Source organism: Aricia agestis, chromosome Z, assembly GCF_905147365.1.
Source record: "Aricia agestis chromosome Z, ilAriAges1.1, whole genome shotgun sequence".
NCBI lineage: Eukaryota > Metazoa > Arthropoda > Insecta > Lepidoptera > Lycaenidae > Aricia > Aricia agestis.
The window spans coordinates 21,701,177-21,727,985 of NC_056428.1; the positions used below are offsets into that span (position 1 = coordinate 21,701,177).

The 26,809-nt window shown below is 35.6% G+C and overlaps 1 protein-coding gene across 1 annotated transcript in view; it reads left to right on the forward strand.

Annotated features, from left to right (window-relative positions):
• LOC121738612 (retinaldehyde-binding protein 1) overlaps nt 1-26,809 on the forward strand; it is a 52,509-nt gene that overhangs the window by 23,465 nt on the left and 2,235 nt on the right. The window contains exons 2-5 of the mRNA XM_042130784.1: nt 7,501-7,722; nt 11,543-11,702; nt 21,399-21,460; nt 25,423-25,616. Coding sequence (XP_041986718.1) covers nt 7,506-7,722; nt 11,543-11,702; nt 21,399-21,460; nt 25,423-25,616 — 633 coding nt within the window. The 5' untranslated portion in view covers nt 7,501-7,505. The remainder of the gene's footprint in view (nt 1-7,500; nt 7,723-11,542; nt 11,703-21,398; nt 21,461-25,422; nt 25,617-26,809) is intronic.

Below are 26,809 nucleotides of genomic sequence, written 5' to 3' on the forward strand. Positions count from 1 at the left end.
AACAGAGATACAGACGAACAAACGGCACAAATAACCACATTTTCGTATTTATAACATTAGTATGGAATATGAATTAAATTAATAGGTCTGCGGTTTTAGATTTTATGTTTACCTCATGAAGTTAATATACTAGGTATATTAACTTTATGGTTTACCTATCTTAATCGACGTACATCACAATCAGTTTAGGAGTTATACTAGCTAAAAGCCAAGCTATGTGAGGGCTCTCGTCGTCAAACCTCTTCACTGACTGATGATAATTAATGCATCATATAGATAAAAAATACTATATTAAAGCACAAGTCAATAGGCGTGATAGTTTATTACTTAATTTTAATTTAAAGAAGAGTTTTAAAGGATTTTTTATTATAGTGTCGGAAAATTCATGAAACGTTGGGGCATTTCTCGTAGATACATACTCGTAGAAGCCAAAAGGAACTCTTTTAACTTTGCTACTTTCTCAATGAATTCTATACAAAGGACACATACACAGTACACACCCTAAAGTGATATCACTTTGTTTTGTTACAATCTGCTGTTAAAAAATATGTATTAAATTAAATTTTAGTAAATCCATACTATTTTAAATGCGAAAGTGTGTCTGTTACCTCTTCACGCCCAAACCGCTGAACCTATATTGTTGAAATTTGGCATGGAGATACCTTGAGTCCCGGGAAAGGATACTTTTTATCCAGGAAAAATGTACGGTGTCCGCGCGATAAACAAATTTTGGCGCAACGGAGTTGCGGGTATCATCTAGTTAAACTTAATCATTAAATATCTCTGAATCCGGGTGTAAGTAAACAAAATAGAAATAAAATGAAAATCAACTCGTAATATTACACACTATTAAATATTAATTGCATGCTAATGAGATTCCTAATCTTATATCTTAAAACGAGCAATTCTTGTATAATATATACTAGGTGTTTGACCGAGCTTTGCTCGGTATCCGATGTAATTGACATTTTCTAGAAATGATTCCTAGCTAGATCGATTTATCGCCCCCGAAACCCCCTATATATATATATATATATATATATATATATATATATATATATATATATATATATATATATATATATATATATATATATAGGGGGGCTATATATATATATATATATATATATATATATATATATATATATATATATATATATATATATATATATATTCAAGAATTGCTCGTTTAAAGATATAAGATGTATAATTGGAATCTCGGAATCGGCTCCAACGATTTTATATAGGGGATTTCGGGGGCGATAAATCGATCTAGCTAGGGATCACTTTTAGAAAATAAACAGTATTAATTGATTCATACTACTATGCATACTTAATATTATAAATGCGAAAGTGTGTCTGTCACCTCTTCATGCCTAAACCCCTAAACCGAATTGGCTGAAATTTGGTATGGAGACACTTTGAGTCCCGGGAAAAGACATAGGATACTTTTATCCCGGAAAAATGTACGGTCACGAGTGATTAACAAATTTTGGCGCAACGGTGTTGCGGGCGTTATCTAGCACGTAATAATATGTCGGCGGGCCAACGTTATTATAGACCAGTATTTCCCAAAGTGGGCGATAACGCCCCCCCGTGGGCGCTGAAGGTCTTAAGGTGACGCCGCGTTAAAGTAAAAAACCGTGTTGGATATGTTTTAGATTGCTTGTTTTCTATGAGCAGAAGCAATGGAACAGCAAAAAATGGAAAGGACGTAAGCGTAAAAATTATCTTTGTCGCGTAATTTAAAAACCATAAATACATTTCATATAAGCTATGGGCAAATTAAAGTGTATGCTTGAACCAATGTATGTACAAATTTTGGAAGTTTAAATCACTCTTCTCTGTTGGCAAAAGGAATCCCTTTTTGATTGATTATTCTGTGTTATAAAAGTTGACCAATCGCGTTATGCTATTGGTAATTCAAAGACAAAGACATGATGAATACTGACAATGAACTTTAATTTCTTAGCTTTAGTCAATGCTGAGGAAAATCGATATCGCTACATCCAAATTATCAAGGCATCGCATTAAGATGGGCGTTGTGGGACCCAGAAAAAAATGGGGGCGTTGTGTAGAGACTTTGGGGGTGATTTATTTCATCTGGATGCATTTTAAATTGAAACAAAGGTGGCGCTAAAACATAGTTTGCTCTCAAAGTGGGCAGTAGACAAAGTAAGCAACTGTTATAGACGTACTGTGAATCACTTAACATAATATTAAAAACAAACATACATACATACATACACTTTTGAAATTTGACACATTTGTTTAGACGCTGATATAGGCTAACATATAGGTAAGTACTAAAACTGGACAGTGCTGGATATAATATTACACACATACGGGTCGAATACGTACCCACATACTTTAAGTTTGTATATATTTGTATATTTTAGATTGTATGTTTTAGTGTTTAGATAATATTATGTTTATATTAACAACATAATAACGGGTCGAATTAATAACCTCTTTATTTCAAGTCGGGTAAAAGCAATAAAAAGTGCTAAAAATATATTATAATATTTACACAATGCTTATTATGTGCGATTTCTATTATGATGCGGAAAGATATGATGCTAACCTAAAACCTTGCTCCAAAATGTCAGCACGTCAGCACTTGGCTGACACAATGAGAACAACAATAGGCCTCACTTTCCTAATATGAATGACGATGCAATATACTTACCTAACATAATATCCAAGTATCAATTCATTATGATCTAAACAACAAGACCAGTATGGGTATAATGCGCCCAATTTAAATGTCACGTATTTCTGCGTAACAAAGACATACGAGTACAATCGCACATTAAATTATTCGAGTTTTAATTTATTAAATCAAACGAAAAATAGATCTAGATCTGTATACAAAATCAAAGTGTGGGACAGTACGAAGCACGGAGGTGCGAAGGTCGAGTTACATTAGTAAAGCGGTATTTTATGCACTAAAATGCATGTGAATTCTATTTTCTGTGAATGTCGTCACCCTTGACTTAGCTTGGAGCTGAATTATATAATCCATACTAATATTATAAATGCGAAAGTGCGTCTATCTTTTACCTGTTCACGCCCAAATCGATAAACCGATAATGCTGAAAGGTATGGATATACTTTGGGCCCCGGGAAAGCACATAGGATACTTTTTATCCCGGAAAATGTACTGTTACCGCGAACGATTTTTGGCGAAACATAGTTGGCGGCGTCATCTAGGGAGTTAAATAATATTATGCATAATATATGCAGTGAATCATCACTGTACGTGTCAATGGGCCATCCTTCTAGTTCTTTCAACGTTGCTTAACTGGTCGTTGTGCAACATCTTTTAAATATTGTTTAATGTTTATTATATTAGTTTATTGTACTATATAAAGCATTTTTGTTTTCATATTATGTTGTGTAAATAAAAATAAAACATTTGTCTTACATTATGTCATATTCTTTTTTTTTATGAAAGAAGGGGGCAAACGAGCAAACGGGTCACCTGATGGAAAGCAACTTCCGTCGCCCATGGACACTCGCAGCATCAGAAGAGCTGCAGGTGCGTTGCCGGCCTTTTAAGAGGGAATAGGGTAATAGGGGAGGGTAGGGATGGGAAGGGAAAGGAATAGGGGAGGATAGGAAAGGGAATTGGGCCTCCGGTAAACCCACTCACTCAGCGAAACACAGCGCAAGCGCTGTTTCACGCCGGTTTTCTGTGAGAACGTGGTATTTCTCCGGTCGAGCCGGCCCATTCGTGCCGAAGCATGGCTCTCCCACGTATTCATGTTATAACCTACTATAGTTAATGCGTGCAACTCCGTTGAGCAGAAATTTGCTGTACCAGACAAACCATGAAGGTTTATGGTACACTCTCAATTAGACATAAGCTATAATTTGTATTACTTACTAAATAAATAAATAAAAATTATATCGCGCCGTACATTTACGTATCCTATGTCCTTTCCCGGGGATCATAGTATCTTCATACCTAATTTCATCTAAATATATCTGTCACCTCTTCATTTTAGCATGAAGACGTAAGAGACAGGCAGACAGAGACACTTTTGTAAGGATACACAAAAAAAACATAATAATTTATAATCAGAAAATGTGTACCTATCTAAAGTTTATAGTTTACCAAAAACCCGTTACTATGTTTGTTCTTATATATTAATAATCCTATTGCTATGTACAGCCGAAAACCGCATCAAAATGCGTTTAGTAGTTTAGAAAATAACAATATTTATACTAAAGAACTTCTAAACATAACTTCTAGAGCTCGTTGATGTCTTTTATATGGAGTACAAAAGAAGACGAGAGAGTTTTCTTTAAACTCTTTATTAAGTGGATACACCAGGGGCTAGAGAAATGAAAAAAAAGTACGTGTAATATCTATAGCTGTCTCCCTTACCTCAAGCCTATACCGCAGAACGTGATAGAGACAACTGCAGAAAATCCAGAAAATCAACGATTCGTTGTCCCCTGATTCCTTCTACAAAACTTAACCGATTTAAGTAGTTTTTCATTAAAGAGCTGTGTTCCTATGTTTTGCTTTTTTTTGTATTAGATTATACAAAAAAAAGCAAAACAGCCAAATCTGTTTTCTGGACGTTTGAACACAGCGGAAAATCTGGCCATTTTTTTGGGTTTTTGAACGTTCATATCTTATTTAATAATTAAATTATGAAAAAAAAAACAAAACATAGGGACATTGTATTAGTGGCCGTAGATATTCAGGTAAAAAATTATAACTCTACTAGCATTATCCAGGGAGGAAACAGGGGACAACGTTTGTATGGAAAAAAGGGCGGTGTGGACTCCTCTTAAACTTGAGTAATTATTAAATGTGTCTGAGTGCGATTGTAAAGCATTTTTTACGAACATTATATTATCTGTAATATTTGCCCGGAAAATACTTCTGTGTCAAGATCGAATTGGTGATATTTGTTTTAGCTCGTAACGCGATTGCAATGTCTATAGTACAATATATTCTGATATTAATAAAAGCTAATGTTTGTCCGACTGTGTGTTACCTCTACTTGATACAATTTGATCCCGGGAAATCTTCGTTGATTATGTAATCACGAAAAAATGTACGGTTATCTACATAAACGATTTCCAGCGCAGCCGAAGTTGTGAGCAGCATTTAGGGCACCTGTAGATAACCATCCTTTTTCTCTGGCTTGTAAATAAGACAAAAAACCACAGCTGAACATAATATAACCTCCTCCTTTTTGGAAGTCGGTTAAAAAGCAAACAATAGAAATGTGTCTCTTAAAGTAACTTTCCGATCTTTTACGCAACTAGCCGCGACCGACATAAAATAAAATAAAATAAAATGCCACTTTATGACATAGACTATACGTGGGAGAGCCATGCTTCGGCACGAATGGGCCGGCTCGACCGGAGAAATACCACGTTCTCGCAGAAAACCGGCGTGAAACAGCGCTTACGCTGTGTTTCGCCGAGTGAGTGAGTTTACCGGAGGCCCAATCCCCTACCCTATTCCCTTCCGTACCCTCCCCTATTCCCTTCCCTTCCCATCCCTACCCTCCCCTATTACCCTATTCCCTCTTAAAAGGCCGGCAACGCACCTGCAGCTCTTCTGATGCTGCGAGTGTCCATGGGCGACGGAAGTTGCTTTCCATCAGGTGACCCGTTTGCTCGTTTGCCCCCTTATTTCATAAAAAAAAGGTATCATTTTCTACTGACATATTGTGTGTGGCGACCCATGCTGCCGCTGCCGCTTGTGGCGTAGCTACACTATCGTTTTTATTTAGTTTCATTTTACTCTACGCCACTGCGAAGAGTAAAATGAAACATATATAGTATATATTTATACGTGGGAGAGCCATGCTTCGGCACGAATGGGCCGGCTCGACCGGAGAAATACCACGTTCTCACAGAAAACCGGCGTGAAACAGCGCTTGCGCTGTGTTTCGCCGAGTGAGTGAGTTTACCGGAGGCCCAATACCCTTCCCTATCCTCCCCTTTTCCCTTCCTTTCCCATCCCTACTCTCCCCTATAATTATCCTATTCCCTATTAAAAGGCCGGCAACGCACCTGCAGCTCTTCTGATGCTGCAAGTGTCCAGGGGCGACGGAAGTTGCTTTCCATCAGGTGACCCGTTTGCTCGTTTGCCCCCTTTTTCATAAAAAAAAAATATCCTGTGTCATAAAATGGCATTTTACTGGAATTTTTGTTGGTCGCGGTCGCTCGCGGCAAAGATCGGAAAGTCACCTTTAGGGTCAATTCAGACCGCGACGCGTAGATGGATTTCTAAATTGACAGACTTCCATGACGCCTCACGCAATTGAAGTCTGTCAAATCCATACAAATTTGTAAATGCATCTATACGTCGACAAATGTTTGTGCAAATATTGTAATGAGTCTGTAGGCAGTAAAGTGTGAAGAGCTCATTATGTTTACGGCCGTAGTAAATTCCATTCCGAATACTGGTGTTGAAGGATCCCTGCAATAAAATTATACTACACTGAATAACTCATAAGAAAATTTAACAAATTAACGCAAACATAAAGAAAGCATTACGGATTGTTGCAACTTGCAATTTAATATAGTATTTCTATGAAGAAAGGTATAGTTTATTTTGCGGTATTTAAGATATTTATTAATACATTTGTTATAATCAGCATTAATTTATTTTCAATTGCCGTATTCACTTCGGCGCTGTTTCTATTCAATTCAGCAGTATGTACTAAAACATTATTTACTTTAGATTTTAGATTAGATTTTAAATGCTGGTTTCGTATAATATCCTTTGCGTATACATTTACATATTATGTTTATTTTTTTGCGGTATGACATTATTAATTTAATTTCAGCCTACTTAAACATATAAATATTATTATCTAGTGCCTATCTCGCGCACGTATATCCTGTAATACCAGTTAGCATACAGCTTGTTTTTTCCGCATAAGATTAAAAATATGTCTAAGATTATATTATATAAACGTTCTAGATGATAACATTTTTTTTTTCACAAGTAATCATTAATACGCTGTAGCTTGCGGCGCCCCTTTTGATTGCGTTCGGCGTCCCTTTCTATCCAGCACCCTGAGCTGACTCCCAACGTCACCCCCCCCCCCCCCCCCTCTAACGCCGCTACTGCTTATTCTGATGAATCTAAATTTTAATACGAGTCCATTTAAATGTTATTTCAAAATATATTGTTGATAATTTTTTTTGGCAATTCAAAATGTTCAACAAAAGTCTTAAAATTTTTCATAATGAACCATATGAACTAACCATAGTTCACTTCAAATATTGTATAGTGTTTTGTTTATACTTTAATATTTCTAATTCAATCTTCAATTATTTACTTCTTCAAAGGACAATTTTCCTTTTTTTTTTTGGGAATTTTTTTACGCCGTTTCTGCTCGCCGGGTTACTTCCCGAACAAGTGGTAGGCAAAAAGTAGGACGTTCTGTAAACATTTGATTGTTTATTAAGTTATAAATCTATTTTATCTTATTTAATTCATGTATTCCTTTGTTACAGTCAAAATGTTTAACACGACAGCAAACGTGCTTATTACTATGAGCACCAACAATTGGAACTCAAACAATGAGAAATATCAGAAGCACTTCTGCAGGGATTTGAAGAATATAGCGACCGTCGCGGAGAAGGAGTTGCGAGAGACACCCAGCACGAAGGAGCAGGCTCTGAACATCATGAGGGAGTGGATACAGAAGAATAACGATATACGTAACGTGAGACAAGGTAAGTTCATGTCTATTGACACCTCCATCGTGGGTATCGCAGACACAATAGATTTTCAATAGGGAATATGCATGATTTTTAGGGTTCCGTACCTCAAAAGGAAAAAACGGAACCCTTATAGGATCACTTTGTTGTCCGTCTGTCCGTCCGTCCGTCTGTCAAGACCCTTTTTCTCAGGAACGCGTGGAGGTATGAAGCTGAAATTTATATCAATTACTCAGGTCTACTGTCCCTTGAAGCTGTGAAAAAATCAAACTTCTAAGCCAACGCAATCAAAAGATACAGCCGTTTATGCCGCAAATTTTCGACACTTGCAAGGGAATCAAAACCTACAGGGTGCTTCCCGTGAACTCAGAATCTTGAAATTTGGTACGAAGCAACGTCTTATAGCATAGATAAAGGAAAAATTACGAAAACCATAAATTTTTAGTTACATCACATAATATATTTTTTTTTAATAATTTTAAACTTACTACCCATTTCCTCATAAACGCGTAGAGGTATTAAATTGAAATTCATACCAAATACTCAGGTCTATAATACCTTTAAGCTGTAACAAAATCAAACTTCTATGTCAACGCAATCAAAAGAAACAGCAATTTAAGCTGCATATTTTGAAACTCGCAAGTACTCGCAAGGGAATCAAAACCTAAAGGGTACTTCCAGTCGACCTAGAATCTTGAAATTTGGCATGAAGCAACGTTTTATAGCACACATAAAGGAAAAATTCCGAAAACCTTAAATTTTGTTATGAATTTCATTTTGCAATAAAAATACCATAGTTATGACTCGATTGTCGTAATGAACGAACTTTGTAAACCTTGCAGGTTTGTACGGAACCCTCGGTGCGCGAGTCCGACTCGCACTTGGCCGGTTTTTTTTATTTTTAATGACTTTAATTAGTCCTTTATATCTTTATAAATGAGAATAAAACATAAATAGGCTTCAAAATATTCAAATTATTATTTAAATTGAAATTTAAAACATTGATTAAATTTGTACCGTTCAAACGCCGGCAATTAGCGCGCCATGTTGATGACGTCAGATGTTATGTCCCGTGTTTGTTTTCTTTAGTGATTCAGTTACTTCTTACTGATTTTCGGGTTTATTTACTATTGAGATCATGGAAGAGGGTAAAAAACCTTCTTACAAGTATTGTGTGATACTGACAAAGTATTTTTCGTATTCCAAACGATGTAAAAATACGAGAACCATGGTGTAAGATGATGAAAAGCGATAATGTATCTCCATTTCGTGTTTATTACTATTGAGTATTGTGATGATCATTTCAACGTAAGTATGCTATGTATATAGCATACTTATGTTACTGTTATATACGTCTTCATGCGATTTAGTCAAAAGTAAATTTTGCAATAGAAGATCTGAAACAAACAAGTAGCTACTTACGTAGGTACTCAACGTAAATTGTTCATGTTAATTGGAATATCTAATATATAAAAATTCTCGTGTCACTGTTTGTGCGCGAATTCCTCCAAAACGGCTAAACCGATTTTGATTAAATTTTGTATAAATAAGTACTTATACATTCGTTAGGCCTGAGAATAGGTTTTTATCCACTTTCTAAATTTATACTAGAAATAATTTATATGGCAAAACAATGTTCGCTGGGTCAGCTAGTCTAATTAAATAAAATCGTAAAATCAAGATTTGATGCAAAATATTCTAACATCATAAATTCATCTATTTTCGGTAGATAGTCCGATCAAGACGTGCTTTGATAGAACCTAATATACTCATTTATAAAACCTAATTTACTCATATAGATTCACTATAAATATAGATATACTAGAAATCACCAGTTTTAAACTATTTTTCTAACAAATACTATAACCACAGTATGAATATCGACGCCGATATGTAACATCTGACGTCACATTTCGTTTCGACCAATGGTGACGCGTTTAGTAAGTTTGAAATTCCCTCCATTAATTATAATGTGAGGATGTTAAAGATTACAGAGAAATATATTTGAGATGAAATTATTTTTTTTGCATATTCCCTATTGTTATGCGGCAGCAAAAGTTATATTATGGGCACCCATCCCCTAGCGGCAGCCGCCGCTTGGGGATTGATGGGTTAAGGGTCAATTCAGACCGCAACGCGGCGAGTAGATACATTTCTTAATTAGTATTGAATTGACATACGTTTGCAACGTTTCACGCAATTGATGTCTGTCAATTCAATGCTAATTTAGAAATACGCGCTACTCGTCGCGTTACGGTCCGAATTGTGCCAATTTACTACACCATCTTTCCTTTCTTGTGATATACCGTTCATAACTTTGACGAAAGTACAAAAACTGATTTTGATTATGCTTACAGTTAAAAAGCTAAAATAATAAAAATGTTTAAAGCGTTATGTTGTTCTTACTGTTTATTCAAAATAATCCTTAAATGTTATGTCTAAATGATCCATGAGTCTTGGGAGTTTCAATAACTTTTATTCAACGATTAATTCTAAAATTAAACTTTATAGTTTATGTAATTCGGCAAAGTTGCAGAATCGGCATTTGGTCATGCGCAGTAAAAATGTGAGATAGGATCTAAGAATCCTGTTGCGACTGCGCCGAGGTCGACCACGAATCACTATGTTATATAACGCATCCGTGGTCCAGTGGTTAAGAGCGTGGCTCTTGAGTCGTGACTCGGAGATCGTGGGTTCGATTCCCGCGTTGGAAACATGTTATTTCCAAGTTTGGTTAGGATGGACAATGCAGGCTGATCACCTGATTGTCTGACAAGTAAGATGATCCATGCGTCGTATCACGTATGGGTATGTAAAAAAACGGTCCTGCGCCTGATCTCTCGCCAGTCGTGTCGGTCTTCCGTTTCCCACTGGGTTATAAGAGTAAATGAATAGAGAGTGCTCTTGTGTACTGCGCACACACTTGGGCACTATAAAATTACTCCTGCGTACCTGGCCTGGTTTCAATGAAACCGGCCACCGTCACCGAAACCGGTGTGGGGGGCAATAATATAACTGTCATCATCAGCCTCAACGCCTACTTTTATAGTCTGTCAATACTCGTAAAGTGAAAATGGCATCATCGTAGTGTCAGAGTAGACAGAATTATAGTAGTGTCATCCCTTTTTTTGATTGATTTAAAATAGATGACACTACGATGCTGCCACTTTTTAATTTCTTCACTTTCTTGACATGCTATACTGTTGCACTCAGAGACGAATATTAATTACTTAATTGTAAATGGAGATTTTGACATAAGACCCATACATTATCTGTGATGCTCTGAAGTTTAATTATTATAATTAAATGTCTCTGAGTAGGTACGGCCGCTACATTACATTATTATTGGATTTTATATCCAAGTGTTCTCAGTGTATTTTTCTTCCTCAAATGTAGGAGAATATGGCAATATACAAAGACTTATAACCAACAGACTAGCTAGAGAACTTCTTTCTTGTCAGGCATACTTGGAAACAACATTTTTCTCCATGATAGTGACACAAACGAGACTTAATAAGCTTTATACCACTGGTCACGAAAGCATAGTGCTCAAAGAAATTTTTCACAAAATTTAACACAAATTTTTACTAGTCCATACTTCCACATTAACATTATAAATGCGAAAGTGTATATGTCTGTCCGTTACCTCTTTACGCCCAACCGCTGAACCGGTTTTTCTGAAATTTGACATGGACATACTTTGAGTCTAGGGAAAAGACATAGGATACTTTTTATCCCGGAAAAATGTACATACTGTTTCCGCGCGATAAACGATTTTTGCGTCTTCTAGTTTCATATAGAGTTGTAACTTACTTCGTAGTGTATTTTTTCGCAGATGAGAACTTCCTCCTCCGTTTTCTTCGCCACAAAAAGTACAGTATTCCCATGGCCCAGCAGACGCTACTTAAATACCTCAACTTGAGGAAGTACTATCCTGAGTGCTTCTCAAACCTGGACTGCGAGGAGCCCAAACTTAAAGAAATCATCAGCAATGGGTATGTAATTATTATTATACTGGACTCGATTTCTAGAAATTAAATACATTATGAGAAGTATATATGACTCCATTTCTGCTAGTTTAGTTATTGGTCCAAGATCCAGGGTCAGCCAAACCTTCGGCAATTTATACCTCTGAATTAAGTTTTCTGCACATGTCCCTTTTGCAAAAAGGATTAAAAAGTGATAAAAGTTGGATAAAGAGCGATCAGCGAGCGACTATTAATTAGTACAAGTATTAGAGCCCGTGGCCAACATATTTTCTTTATAAAATCGCCAATCAAAATTTATGAAATTAACATGACATGAGTCGAATGTCGATTATTATCGAACGCATAAGTCAATTCCATACATGTTGCTCGGCGATTCTATAAAAAAGCTATAAAGAAGATATTGTCTTAGCGAGCCCCTAGACGACCAGCTTTATTGAGAAATGTATGTGCAATATTATGGACGGCCCAGGATTGATATTGAACGCCGCCTTTAACTCTTATTGTTAAATAAATTGTTCAATAATATTGTTCAATGATATTACACAATAAAATTGATTGCCTAGGGGCCCACTTAGCTCTAGCTACTTTATAAGCTATCAAGCGGTAAAGGTATTTAAAAATAATGTGAGTTTTAAAATACACGCACTAACACGTACATCGTTTTCTCGGTTACATAAAGCATCGTTACCTTGAACCTAACACACTATAGTGACTAGGCCTACTTTTGTTTCAAAATGCTGCATTACGGAATAACATTACATTAATACACTTATAATTGTAGACGTGAGTGGAAGAACACAATAACTAACATTTCGTAACATACGATTTACGAACAAATACTAATTTTTTCTCTTATAATTTGAACAAACCTTGTAAATTTTCTACTTCATTGCCTAGCTAATATATTTGGCTACACAATAAATCCGCAGTTTTTTTTTATTTATTTCAATTCATTTTTCTGGTCCCTAAACCTCCATTTATGCAAAAAAACGTTACTTACAGTTTGTTTCTTCCACTCACGTCTTTAATTAACTCACGAAAGTTTGGGTGTCCTTGAAACTTATGTAACATTATGGTGGCTTATGAAAGAGCTTTAATGTCATCCGAATATATTCTAGTCTCTGTCCGGACCATTCCAGTTTTCACATAATAGTCAGGGAGGCCTACCAATATATAAAAAAACAAGCTGGTTAGGGTTCCGTTTTAGGGTTGTGTAATCAACAAAACTTGGTTGACTATGGTACCCTAAAACGGAACCCTAACGAGCAGATTTTTTGTATATTGGTAGTTATATAATTTAAGAGTAACATTGTTCTATAAATAGAACAATGTATATTTTAGGACCATCAAATCAAACTATGAAATGAGTAGGGATTGCAATCCGGCGTCATTTAAGTATTGATGTAAAGTTTGTGTAGTTTATTATAATTTTTTGTATCTTTACTATGAATATTATATAATATCTTATAGTAAGACGTTTGTAGTATTTTTAGCATTAAGTATTAGATTGTTTTGTTTTATATTATTTTAAGGTTGTCTGAAAGAAACCGCTTTCAGCGGTAAGACCGCCTGTTTGTACAGGTTCAGTTCAGGACAGTGGCGGATTTACAAATTTGCCGCCTGTAGGCTATTCAATTTTTGCCGCCCCTAAAACTGACCTTAGAAATTCAACGTTAGTTTAGTTCACAATCATAATATTCCACCAAAAACATTTTTTGAATTTTTTTGCTGAGACGACCACACAAGGTTTCATCCTGTGCGGTAGCGAAACGATGAAGCCATACATAATATATTATCTACTGGTATGTAGAATTTGTTTAATTAGGATCAGCCCCCGTAGACAAGTGGCAAAACGCTAACGCTAGCGCTAACGCTAACGCTAGAAAATGTATGGATTTGACATTAGTATTCGCTAGCGAAGCGATGACTTATGTCAAATCGCATACTTTTGTAGCGTTAGCGCTAGCGTTAGCGTTAGCGTTTTGCCACTTGTCTAGGGGGGCTGTAGACTGTAGAGTTAGGTCGTGCCTGATTCAGAAGCTTGGCTCTACATGAGATCTCATATCTTTTTTACAGGGTAAACCGTAAACCTTATGTGGTCGTCTCGGCAATATTTTACAAGAAATGTTTTTGGTGGTATTTTTTATTTCTGTAAGATAAAAAAGTAGGGCTAAATTTGCCGCCCCTCTAAATCTGTTGCCCTAGGCTCCAGCCTACGTCTTAGCCTATTGGTAAATCCGCCACTGGTTCAGGATATTATTTTATTAAGTACAACTAGCCAAGTTGTATAGAGTCCTGATAATCTGCGTTGAAAACTCCTACGGATCATTTAAATAGATACTTAATAATACTAAATTTTAATTGTATTATGAAGAGTTTGACAGAAAATGTAAGTATGCAGTTAATATTAAAAATCTTCATAAACTTAAAGTTTAATTATTACATAAACCTGAGTGCGGCCATTAATCTCAAATATCTACCTTGGTCGAATAAAGCCTACACAAAGCCTAAGACTTCGTTTCGGTTTGTGAACCTCGAAGAAGTTCAGTGCCAAAACAGCGATAAATCAACACGTAACAATTTTAATGTTGTTATGTATTCGAAACCGGATTTTCCACTTTGTAGATAATTTTATACGTATGATAATAGATATTCCAAAACGTCTAGACGTTAAACGTTTTGACTTTGAGATTTTGTGGTCTTCTTTTTTTTTTTTTTTTTTTTTTTTAATGGCACTTCGGCTATAACCATGGCCAGTGTCGAGTATAATATTATGGCGGGAAAACAATATTCTTTAATACAATTTTTTTATATATTATCGTCAGGTCAGTCAGGTCCAAAGTCTAGTCAAAGTCTAAGTATAAAGTCAATACAGTCAAGAAGTCAAGTCGGTCGATTCAGTAAAGTGGTAGGACGCTTTACTGAAACTTTTGATGGAGTTTTGGAGGGAACACAAAAGAGCACGTTTCTGGTTACTACATCACTTTCCAACACTTGTGCACGATAACGAATATTTAATGGTTAATATCCTACCAATATTACACATTAAAAACCCAGATAACACAATTTTAGGAAAATAATATAAAAACACAACATCACTCTTTCACATTCTCCCAAAAAACCGTGGTCTTCTTTTTAAGCTGAGGCTTAAGCGTCAAGTTGCGTCAAGTTGTCAAATGTGTGTTTTGTTACAAAACACACATTTGACATTTGATTTGTAACAAAACACACATTTGACAACTTGACGCAACTTGACGCTCCGTCACTGACACGTAGGTTTATTCTAAGCATTATTTGGAAAAACTCAATGAAGTAAGGACAAGTTTTGATTGACAATAATTAAAGAAAAAAAAATACATTTTAAGCGGCTACGCCTGAAAATTCTTTTCTAAGCGGGCCCCTAGATGATCAATTTTATTGTGCAATATCTTATATCAAGCATTGTGCATTATTGACCGTAAGGCTAGGGTTAATATTGAACGCGCCCGCCTTTCATTGTCAAAGTTGTTCATTGTGTGATGATCGTCTAGGGGCCCGCTTAGTGACTACAAGAGGAACAACTTGAATATGTAACTTAAATTCGAATTATATGAGTCCGCCCAAACAAAGGGTTTGGCGACTACACCTCGGGATCATCTATCAATTTTATGTAAAAGGCGGTGTAGCTGCTTAGACTTTAGCCTGTGTTTTAATAAAAAGGATTAAAAAATTACTTAGCTCAAGCAGTCACGTTTTACGAACAAACAAGCTATGAACATATACCGATTAAATACCAAAGTTAATCATGTTTGTGCCATAAAAACAATTATGTTATAAATATGCTTATTTTATAACCGTCAAATATATTAACATCGTTGAGCTGTAAAAAACTTCCCGAAGGCCATTCGCAGAAATCAAATACCTAAGCAGAATAATATACGCAGTTTTAGTGTGACAAAGAATATTGTTCTCATTAGGAATAAAATAATTTTTGGATCTGACCCTTTTTTTGGGGAAATGGTTTGCGCACCCCCGGCGGATTGGGGACATCGGCCGGGGTATGTGGGACTCCCCGCGGATCTAGAATCTACCCACTGAAACCCCATGGTGCTCCACTCCACGCTTAGTCATATTTACGGGCACGACTAACTAACCGCATCCCTACTAGCGATTGTCCGCAAAAAGCAAAGAATTCTATTTAAACTGAAGTAGAAGTGGTGTACTCTAAGAAATGTCATTTGAAAAGCAATCCTAAAACAATACCAGAGTAGACAGAATGATAGAGTATGCCGACATAGAACTGATGTTGAAATTTTTAATTTTGACGTATTATGACGAAAATCGTCGCAAGGGTTGTTAACTTGTTACCTACGAATTTAAAAATATGACATATTCGCTGGACGTGTTCCTCTTTGGTCGTATTGTTGTTTGTGTTTTGGCACAAGCGATTAAAATTGTCAGAATCCAATTTTGAAATCTTTATTTTAAATATTTAAAAATAAATTATATCAGCCAGCGCGAGGCACATTCCGCTTATAATCCTAGTGAAACCCGACGAATTTGACAGATATTGAAACCTGTCCGTCTCTTTGCAGTCGAACTACTGGTCCTTATGTCTATTGTGACAATACACTCAAAACATTACTCACACACAGAAACTAAAAGTATATCTACGTAGTCAAGTGCGAGATGCCAATATTATTTGTAACAAGAGTGACAAGGATGCAGGCCTATGACACTCGGTCATACCGAACGCAAGCGTAACTCCCCGAAAGATAAAACGCCCGCAAGTACTGACTGCAAAAAAGTCTATTACAAATTAAGATTTTTTTTTGTTATTAAGTTTATTGTTTTTTATAATAATATAAATTAAACTTAAACTACAACTTACAATTAACTGGTATTTAATAGTACCTGCAAAGGGCGTGCGCGGGTGAGGTCAGTATGAAGCGGGAGGGTGCGGGTGGTCGAATGCATTGTATAGGTATATAATATTATGTTACCGTTAGAATGCGAAATACGTTAATGTTCAAATTAACTAGGTAATCTGCAGATTTCCTGATAACATCCGGTAAAGTGTGAAATTTAAATCAAAAAAGCATATTTTTGTACTTTACCTAGTTAGTTTGCATAGTAACGAATGGTACATCGTTGAATTGCGGAAGATAGTGAACTAAACACTTTTGTTACGCTCCTTCGCTGGGACTCCACCCATCTGTTCCTATGTTCGACGATTTGGTCTGTTATATTTTATCAGTGGAGTAACATTAACAACAACAACATTGAAGTTAATATTGAATATGACGGCGCTGCGGAAATAATTTTACTTCAAATATGATTTTTGGTAGATTAATATTGTAATTGGTAATTTTCAAACGAAATAGAGTTATCGCTCTGACGTAACGCTAAACACTGAATAGGCGGCCAATTAAAATGATACTGGCCGAATATGGCAAAACTATCAAGTTCTATGATTTATTGTCTGTGGATAAAAAAAAGGGGAGGAGAAAATGGTTCGGACATGATTCCGGTGACCGGTATTGAAGGCGCTCGCAATTCAAGTGTGTAGCGGACGCCATAGTTTCAATTGGAAATTATTACGACTAATTGTCGTTGTTTCATAATCTCTATTAGTAGAAACTCAATAACAATTATAGTAGAGAGATTATAAGGTGGTGTCTTTTCGTACTGAATTCTCCTCGCCCGTTTTCCCACGCCACTGTCTTGACTCCTGAAGCAGCACTTTACGATGAAGACCTATCCTGATAACAGCCTAGTCCCTTTAAATATTTTATCCTTTGTTTATTTTTTTCTTATTATGGCGCTTCGGCTATATAATCATGGCCAGTGTCAAATAAGTGGCGGGAAAACTATGTTCTTGTAACAATTTTTAGCATCGATTTTCTATTTGGTAAAGTCCAAAGTCTAGCCAAAGTCAAAGTCAATGCAGTCAAGGACTCAAATCAGTCGATTCAGTAAAATGGTAGTCGCTTTACTAAAACTTTCGATGGAGTTTAGGAGGGAACACAAAAGGCACGTTTCTGGAACTTGTATCACTGGCCTACACTTGTGCATGATAATAAATATCTAATGGTTAATAATACCCAGAGCAATCTTAGGAAATTAAAATAAAACACATTAACGTCACTCTTTCACAATCTAAATTCTAAGCTAAACTCTTCCTTCGTCTATATCCTAAAAAATTTGACTTAAGCATGTTAACCTTATGGCTACCACACACGCTACGGTCTACCGGAGAGGTCACCTGCAGGTATGCCTGCGCAGGTGTCATTCGAAAGAATTGATTCTCGATTTTGCGCCGGTCAAATGCGCAGGTCCAAGCAACTGCACAGGTCTATTGCCACACACATTCCGATTTACTTGCGCAGGCATACCTGCAGGTGACCTCTCCGGTAGATTGTTGCGTGTATGGCTAACATTAGACTGTTTTTAATTGTTTATTATTGGGTTTTTTTCTAGTTGATTTGATCTGTTACATTTTATCAGTGCAGTAATATTTTAGTTACTTAAATTTTAATATTTTATTCCTTTGTTAAGGTCCTAAAAATTAAATTCAATAATCCCTATACCTACAACTAAATAATATCATTTATTCAAACAAGAATCTGTTTTATGCAATTTACCGTATCCATGGTCAGTAGTCTTCAGATTACCTAGATATTCTGCAGATTATCTAGTAATGTAAGAATATAATCAATTTTTTGCATTTTAACTAACTCACCCAGATAATCTGCAGAATACCGCGTTAATCTGCACTCTAACTGGCTTACGCAAATTAACCCATTTGTAGCCAAACCAAAACGGCAAGAAAAAATTTAGAAATTTCTTAATTTTATAATAGTAAAGAATATAAATAATTAAAAAAATAATTTAAAAAAAAAGATATATTTTATTTAAATTATAGGGGTGTACCCAAATTGGCACAATGGCCACTTATGGGGTCGGCGTAGGTGGGTTTATGTGAAGCATTCCTACTCAATGCAAATTATTTTTTCGATTTTTTTAAGCTCTTGGACTTTTATTATGACGTACAACCTAATATTCACGGTTTGAAAGTACTTTTGACACGAAGTTTTTCGATTTTGGATGCTAGTGGGCGAGTAGGACGTTGACGAGATCATTATAAGAGGTAAAATCTAGCTCTGCCTTGATGAAATAATAACTTGTCAATTGCACCTTCTTTATGCTGAACATGTAAAAGACACGTATTGGATAAGCTATAACAAGTTTTTTTCAAATCGTTTTTTACTATTTTATAGCAACTGAAACGTTGTTGTACCAATTTTGGTACACTGGCTACATGTACACTAAGAATTTTTTTTTTTAATTATTATGGTGAATCGCTAACGACTTTATAGTGTCACTAACAGCTACCGTGGGATTGAGGAAGTGCTGAATACGATTATCTAAGGTAGTGATGATGCATTGGAGTAGAAATTGACCATCATTTCACTGGAATCCTGTGTATTTATTGACAAAGTGGTTTTGATGATAGATAAATTTCATCAACCTTGCTAAATTTTCAGGAGAAACTGAAGTTCATAACGTTGGTACTTTTTCGGATTCTGAGGATAGCGGTCATGCATAATGAACCTGCAGCAGGCAGCGAGTTGAGCTTGTCTTAGATCTAATAAGATTCAAACTACCGCTAATATAATAGCAGTACATACGATTGGCCTAATTGATTAGTGCTAAGTGTTACTTCTTGACGAAGTGTACTCCTTATACTAAGACTTATTCAGCATCGCATAGCCTATCCCTAAACTAAAAAATAGCAAAATTTTATAACAACTACTACAAAAAACCACAGGGATGATGTAGTCAAAATGGACCAATCAATATTGTTGTATAGAATTGGCATTCATTGTTGAAGTGTTAGCACATAGTATATAATCACACACATGATTGACATGAGCTTATCCAATACGTGTCTTTTACATGTTCAGCATAAAGAAGGTGCAATTGACAAGTTATTATTTCATCAAGGCAGAGCTAGATTTTACCTCCTAAAATAATCTCGTCAACGTCCTACTCGCCCACTAGCATCCAAAATCGAAAAACTTCGTGTCAAAAGTTCTTTCAAACCGTGAATATTAGGTTGTCCGACACAATAAAAGTCCAAGAGCTCATAAAAAAATCGACAAAATAATGTGCATTGAGTAGGAATGCTTCACATAAACCCACCTACGCCGACCCCATAAGTGGCCATTGTGCCAATTTGGGTACACCCCTATAATTTAAATAAAATATATATTTTTAATTTTTTTTATCATTTTTTTAATTATTTATATTCCCTACTATTATAAAATTAAGAAGTTTCTAAATTTTTTCTTGCCGTTTTGGTTTGGCTACAAATGGGTAGTAACATACATCCATACATACATAACCTGTGAGACACATAACTCTTACTTCTTGCTTTGCTGTAGTCAGGTAAAAATTATTCATCTATTGTGAACAACTATGATAGTTACCTGTAAAAGGTAATCCCTGAAGATTTATTTGTGTATTTTTTTACAAAATCTTATAACACAAGATAGCATTTTGCCCTTTGATTACATTTAGTATCTGAAAATAAAACTAAGTTTGTTTTAAAAATTTATTTGCTAACCATACACACTCCCATACGACCGTCGCGTACAGCGTGCCAGTGAACACTGACTGCAATGGTGTGAATTAGCTCTATTGGAACGGCGGAACATTTGGTGCGTATGGCATGTCTACATCAGTTTAAATAGAAGTCCTTTGGCAAAAAGCCCTTAGCATTTTATTAAAAAATAGTATGATAATAATAATGCTATAAAATCAGTATGTTAATAATAATACCTTATTTCAGGTAATAACATAGATAGATTAGACATAGATAGACAGTATAGATTAACACATAGCAACAATATTGATCCCGACAAAATGTACGGTTCATACACGATAAGCGAATTTTGCAACGAAGTTGTAGCCATCGTATAGTCTATACCTACTCCATACTCTATAGTATCTACCTAATAAAACAGTTTAACAATATATAGTTACAATATAAGAGAGTAATTGTATAATATAATAAAAATCCATACTATACAGGGTGTAACAAAAACAAGTGATAATACTTTAGGGTGTGTACGTGTTCCTTGTAGAGGGTTCACTGTGAAAGTAGCAGCGCTGAAAGACCAAAATTTTTTTTCACTTTTGTATGGGGAAACTCGTGACGCTCGGGCCCTTGCTCATACAAAAGTGAAAAAAAATGTTCGTCTTTCAGAGCTGCTACTTTCAGAGTGAACTCTCTACAAGGAACATGTACACACCCTAAAGTATTATCACTAGTTTTTGTTACACACTGTATATTACTATACTAATACTATAATATACCTACTATAATAATTATAATTAATTAATTAATCATATTATAATTGACTTTGAATTTGTGACTCGATCGTACAAAAAGTCTGTCGTCTGCGATCTCCCTATCTGTCTGTCTGTCTGTCTGTCTGTCTGTCTGTCTGTCCGTTACCTCTTCAAGCTCAAACCCGAAGAAAGGACATAGGATACTTTATAACCCGGAAAAATGTACAGTTACCGCGCAACGAATTTTGGCGCAACCTAGTTGCGGGCATCATATTATAGTAAAAAATAAAAATATTAAAAGAAAGGTATGCCGTATGGTGTAATATATAATAGGAAGCCGCTAAATCAGTATTAACTTTGTTTCAGGTACATAGCTGTGTCTCCAGTTCGTGACAATGCTGGACGTCGTGTCATCGTATATAACATGGGTAAATAATTAAATATATTTTCCACTAGATGATACCGTACCGTGGCGGCCCTAGGGGGTGGCGAACAGGGCAACCGCCCGGGGCCTCGAAAGGGGTTTCGCAATGAGTAAGGCCGCCACTACTGTACCTGTAAACTGAATGTTATAAGACTATAAGTGATAACTATATCGGTGTAATATTATGTTGAGCTTCATCAAAATCGATTTAAAAAATGAAACAAACCTTCCTATTCATAATATGTTTTTCTAAAACTTTTTATACTTACACAAAGTCTCCAAACTTAAGGTTTATAGCATGTGGTCGCTGTTAATAGCCGTTTGAAAAATTTCATGTCTATTTATAGTTTAACTCGAATATAAATAAAGATGAGGAAAAACGACGACAATAATAAACTATAGATTTTGTCAATGATAGGACAAGCACAAACAATTTACAGCTAAGTTTTTGTGTAGTTATTGTAGGATTTCGCTAGTGTTCAAGCAGAATAACAGTATTAACTTCAAAATGCACTTTTTCACATTTAGTAGGTACATGCTGTATAATATTGTACTTATTTAATTTTTTTGTTTTCGCTATGCGTAATATTATATTATGCTATTGCGCAATAGAAACATTTTATTCGCATGTTTATAATGCGTGTTTAATCACAGTTATATTGGGAATTCCACAGAAGTTTTAATAATAATTATTGTCTGGTTTTTCCGATGTTTACGAAAGAAAAAAAAACATTTACTTATAGGTATAAATCTTATGATGCCTCAATAGGCATCATAAGATTTACCCTTGTAGCCCAATGGCTACAAGGGTAAAAAGATATAAAAAAAGATAGAAAGAGGACACAAAAACTTTTGATAGCGTTAGTACAATAATTAATACTAATAATAGTAATTTGATGGTTTTAAGGATAACGGTGTTAATCCTGACACCCAGTACAGAGTAGACAGAATGATAGTCTATTGTGCCCAGTATATTATATTATAACCTTTGGTAGGGAAAACTGCTTGCGATTTTTTGGTCTTGCAATTGTTTGTTTTTCATCACTTTATCAATTACTAGCTATTTGACTGAGCTTTGCTCGGTATTCGATAAAACACGCATAAAATGACATTTTCTAAAAATGATTCCTAGCTAGATCGGTTTATCGCCCCCGAAACCCCCTATATACTAAATTTCATGAAAATCGTTGGAGCCGATTCCGAATATATATATGTCGCAGGGAAAAGAAGATATGAGGGATATCCCGAAATCCCTAGGGATATCACGAAATCGCGGTAGATACCGAATATTCTTGTTTCTTACGTCTTCTTACTAAACAAATCTAGTGATATGTCATCTCACTAAACTAAATCTAGTGAAATGTCAGAAAAGCGGATACCGCCGGATAAAAATCGAGCTACGCATTTCTCTCGCTCGCTCTAATACCCACACGGGCACTAGTGGGAGTGAAACAAATGCGTCGCTCGAGCTGGCGCGGCTCGTGTGATTTTAGTCGTTAAATTATTACGTGTACGTTAAGTTTGAATGCGATTTTCTAAATATCACCTTTTACGACTCTCGAGTTTCAACATTTTTTAATATTTTCCAGACTTACGCGCATGTTACTTGCATGGTTCGATAGCCTGTTAAATGTATATTATGGGGATATTAATAACTCAATACCGATAATAAGATCCCTTCACGCTGATAATGCCCCATTCGCGTTAAGAGGGCGACTAACGCAAAAAATCGTTCTTCTCTCTTCACACTCATGCCCGTCTTTCATATGCCAGGTGAAAAAGGACGACGCGGATTCATTTAAATAAAAAGAAAATTATTTTTTTCCTAATAACTCGATAAATATGTAACATTTAAAAAATCCGCTAGGTCAGTTCCTCAATGATAGAATTTTATACAATGTGTTAAAATATTAACTTAGTTTAATGCACGGTTATGGCAATATATGAAAAATTCGTGAAAATTATATGCATCTTTGTGATCGAGAAAATTTTAAGATATCGTGTTTTTGCTAGGTTTGATTCTCGGAAATATAATGTAGTATCTATGTCTACAAAATGAAACAATTCGGGGTTTATTTTCAAGTATAAAAATGAATTATAAAATCGTCAATTTAGGGTTAGTCGCCCCCATAAGATAGTGATAGGGTATTAGAGCGAGCGAGAGAAATGCGTAGCTCGATTTTTATTCGGCGGTATCCGCTTTTCTGACATTTCACTAGATTTAGTTTAGTGAAATGACATATCACTAGATTTGTTTAGTAAGAAGACGTAAGAAACAAGAATATTCGGTATCTACCGCGATTTCGTGATATCCCTAGGGATTTCGGGATATCCCTGATATCTTCTTTTCCCTACGACATATATATATATATATATATATATATATATATATATATATATATATATATATATATATATATATATATATATATATATATATATATATATATATATATATATATACAAGAATTGCTCGTTTAAAGATATAAGATTTATCCAGATGCCATGTGTTTATAGCCTGTCAAGAAAGTGAAGAAATTAAAAAGTGGTAACATCGTAGTGTCATCCCTTTTTTCTTGGATTAATTTGAAAGGGATATGACACTACGATGTTGCCACTTTTTACCGACTTCCAAAAAGGAGGAGGTTATACGTTCGGCTGTATGTATCTTTTTTTTTTATAGTATAGGGTTTAAATCGAATTTGGTACCATGTTCACAAAAGTGGTGATCCGATGATGGGATCCTGGAGGAATCTAGGGGACTCTTTGAAATTTGTATGGAAACATATAGTGATTTCAATTTTTTCTAAAGCATTCGAGGTAAATGCTACCAAAAAGTAGGATTTCGTACCAGGTTATACCCTGGATCCGAAGGTACCCAACAGAACTTTTGAATCCTTATAGATACAGGTTCGGGGATTTCGGCGTTGTTTAAACAACTGAAAGCATAAGCCGATACATCAATTTATTTGATCATTATCATCAAATTCATAATTATGCCATGGGTCATCACATTATGACCCAATTATTGATGCTTTTCGTGATATTTTGCATCAAAGCAGATGTTTTTGATGATAATTTCGCTGTTTGTAGACCGATTTTCAAAATTCTTGTGTTGTATAGGATATAATCTTGATTTTGTATAATAATTACGAAAGTGGTGAGCTGATGATGGGATCTATGAGCAATCGAGGGAAATCCTTGAAATTTATCAAAAGACTCATAGTGGTTAAAATATTGTTTCTAGTAACTTAAACATATGTTACGAATAAGAGAAAGTTCATACGAAGGTGTTTCTTGGTCCAAAGGCACTGAACAGAACTCCTGAACCTTTAAAGATAAAAGTTTTTAAATTGCAGCATCGCTAAGATAACTGCAAGCATTTACCACAATTTTGCTTACAGTAACATAATGTGAATAGTTAACATTCGTAGTGGTTATTTACGCATAAAGCCTTATCTTGTAGATAACTAAAAAGAGTGAAATTATTATTTTTAATAAAAAATTAAAACCGACTTCCAAGGTAAGACTTTGAAGTCGGTACCAGTCCCAAAAGCTTCAGATATTCTGACATTGACTGAACTCACGATAAAATTAGCTGGTACCGACTTCAAATAATGAAGACTGTAGTATGTACAGAAATAGTTGAGATTTAGACAAATTCTGAAAAAGGCACTATTATAGAGTAAGAGTTATTTAATACTTTTTAGTTCATATTATTATTGTTTTTACCTTGGAAGTCGGTTTTAATTTTTTGTTAAAAATAATAATTAATTTCTTCACTTTCATGACAGACTATACCTTGTTATTTTGCTAGCGCTATAATACGGTATACCTACCTAAAGATACTGTTTTGATTGGGTTTGTAGTGGCGCGGGCGTAGAGATAGAGCAAAATGAAACCTTAGTTAAATTCTCGTACTAATATAAAATAAAAAACTAATAAATTTTCTCTCCTTGTCCCCAGGTAAATTCAACGCGACCAAGTTCACCTGCTGGGACATGTGTCGCGCGCACTGCGTGGTCTATGAGACGCTGATGGAAGACCCCACAGAACAGATCCTGGGCTTCGTCCACGTTGGAGACGGCAGCGGCTCCACCACGGCACACGTCACCTCATGGAACCCCCTCGATTTCGCCAGGCTCCTGAAATGGGGAGAGGTGAGTTTCTGACGTCTTCCTGGATGTTATCATGCCTTTTTACTCAAAAAAGTCTATTTAAAAAGTATAAACGTCAAAATTTTGACATCACAACTTTTTAAATTATTTTTTGATAAGTTCAAAGGCACGGCGACGTGCAACGGTGCGTCATCGTGATGTGCATTTTCACGTTACGTTAACGTAAATTTGCACGTTAGCGCACCGTTCCACGTAGACGACGTCGTGACGTAGACATGTGGACAGGCCCAAGTGCGGTTTCGACTTTAAGGGCCAGGCCACAACAGTGTGTTGCGGCGTCGCATCGTAAAAATCTACGATTTCGCAGAACGCATCGTGGAAATTCGCAACGCGACAGCGAGATTTCCGATGACATTTTTGCGTTGTGACAACGCATCGCATTTCTGTGCGATGTTATTTTTGTGATAGGACGCCGCAAAGCAGTGTTGTGGGCTGTGGCCTGGCTCTAAGGAAAACGACAACTTGAAGTTTTTTTACAAAAGGATACTGTAGATCTAATTACTATTTCTAATGAATATTAATAGGCAAAGCTCAATAAGCGTAAATTAGATTTCATTTTCAATTGAAAATTAATACGGCGGATACATCTAAAGATTATATAGAATTAAAGAAAATCGGTTTCCTATTGCACGCGGCCCTGAGTTCGAGTTTACTTCGCAAACATGAAATTCTTGTGATGTCATTATTAAAACGCTTAGTGGTGATTCAATAGGCACAGACAATATTGAGATTGTTAATCATAAACTGAGATTATACGTCTTCCTAACATATACCAACGCACCTGCAGCTCTTCTGATGTTGCGAGTGTCCATGGGCGACGGTAGTTGCTTTTAGGTGACCCATTTGCATCGTTTGCCAATATAGGCGATTTGTGCATATTCGTCTATGATTGCTCATCGACGTCGATTGTGCATGCAAAGACAGCTTCACAATCATGGTGGTAATGGCTATCCATCATGAGTCAACGTGAAGAGTGTTATGGTGGCGATATAATATCGCCTTCAAGCAAGATAAATTAATAATTTACCTATTCTATTAAAGGAAATTCTCTAATCCTAAGTCAACCGCAACGCGATGCGTAGATGCATTTTCTAATTTGTTATTTGACTCTACCTGTTACGGTGTTTTTCAACTTGTGGATCATCATAATTCATAATTTTCAATATCAAGATAGC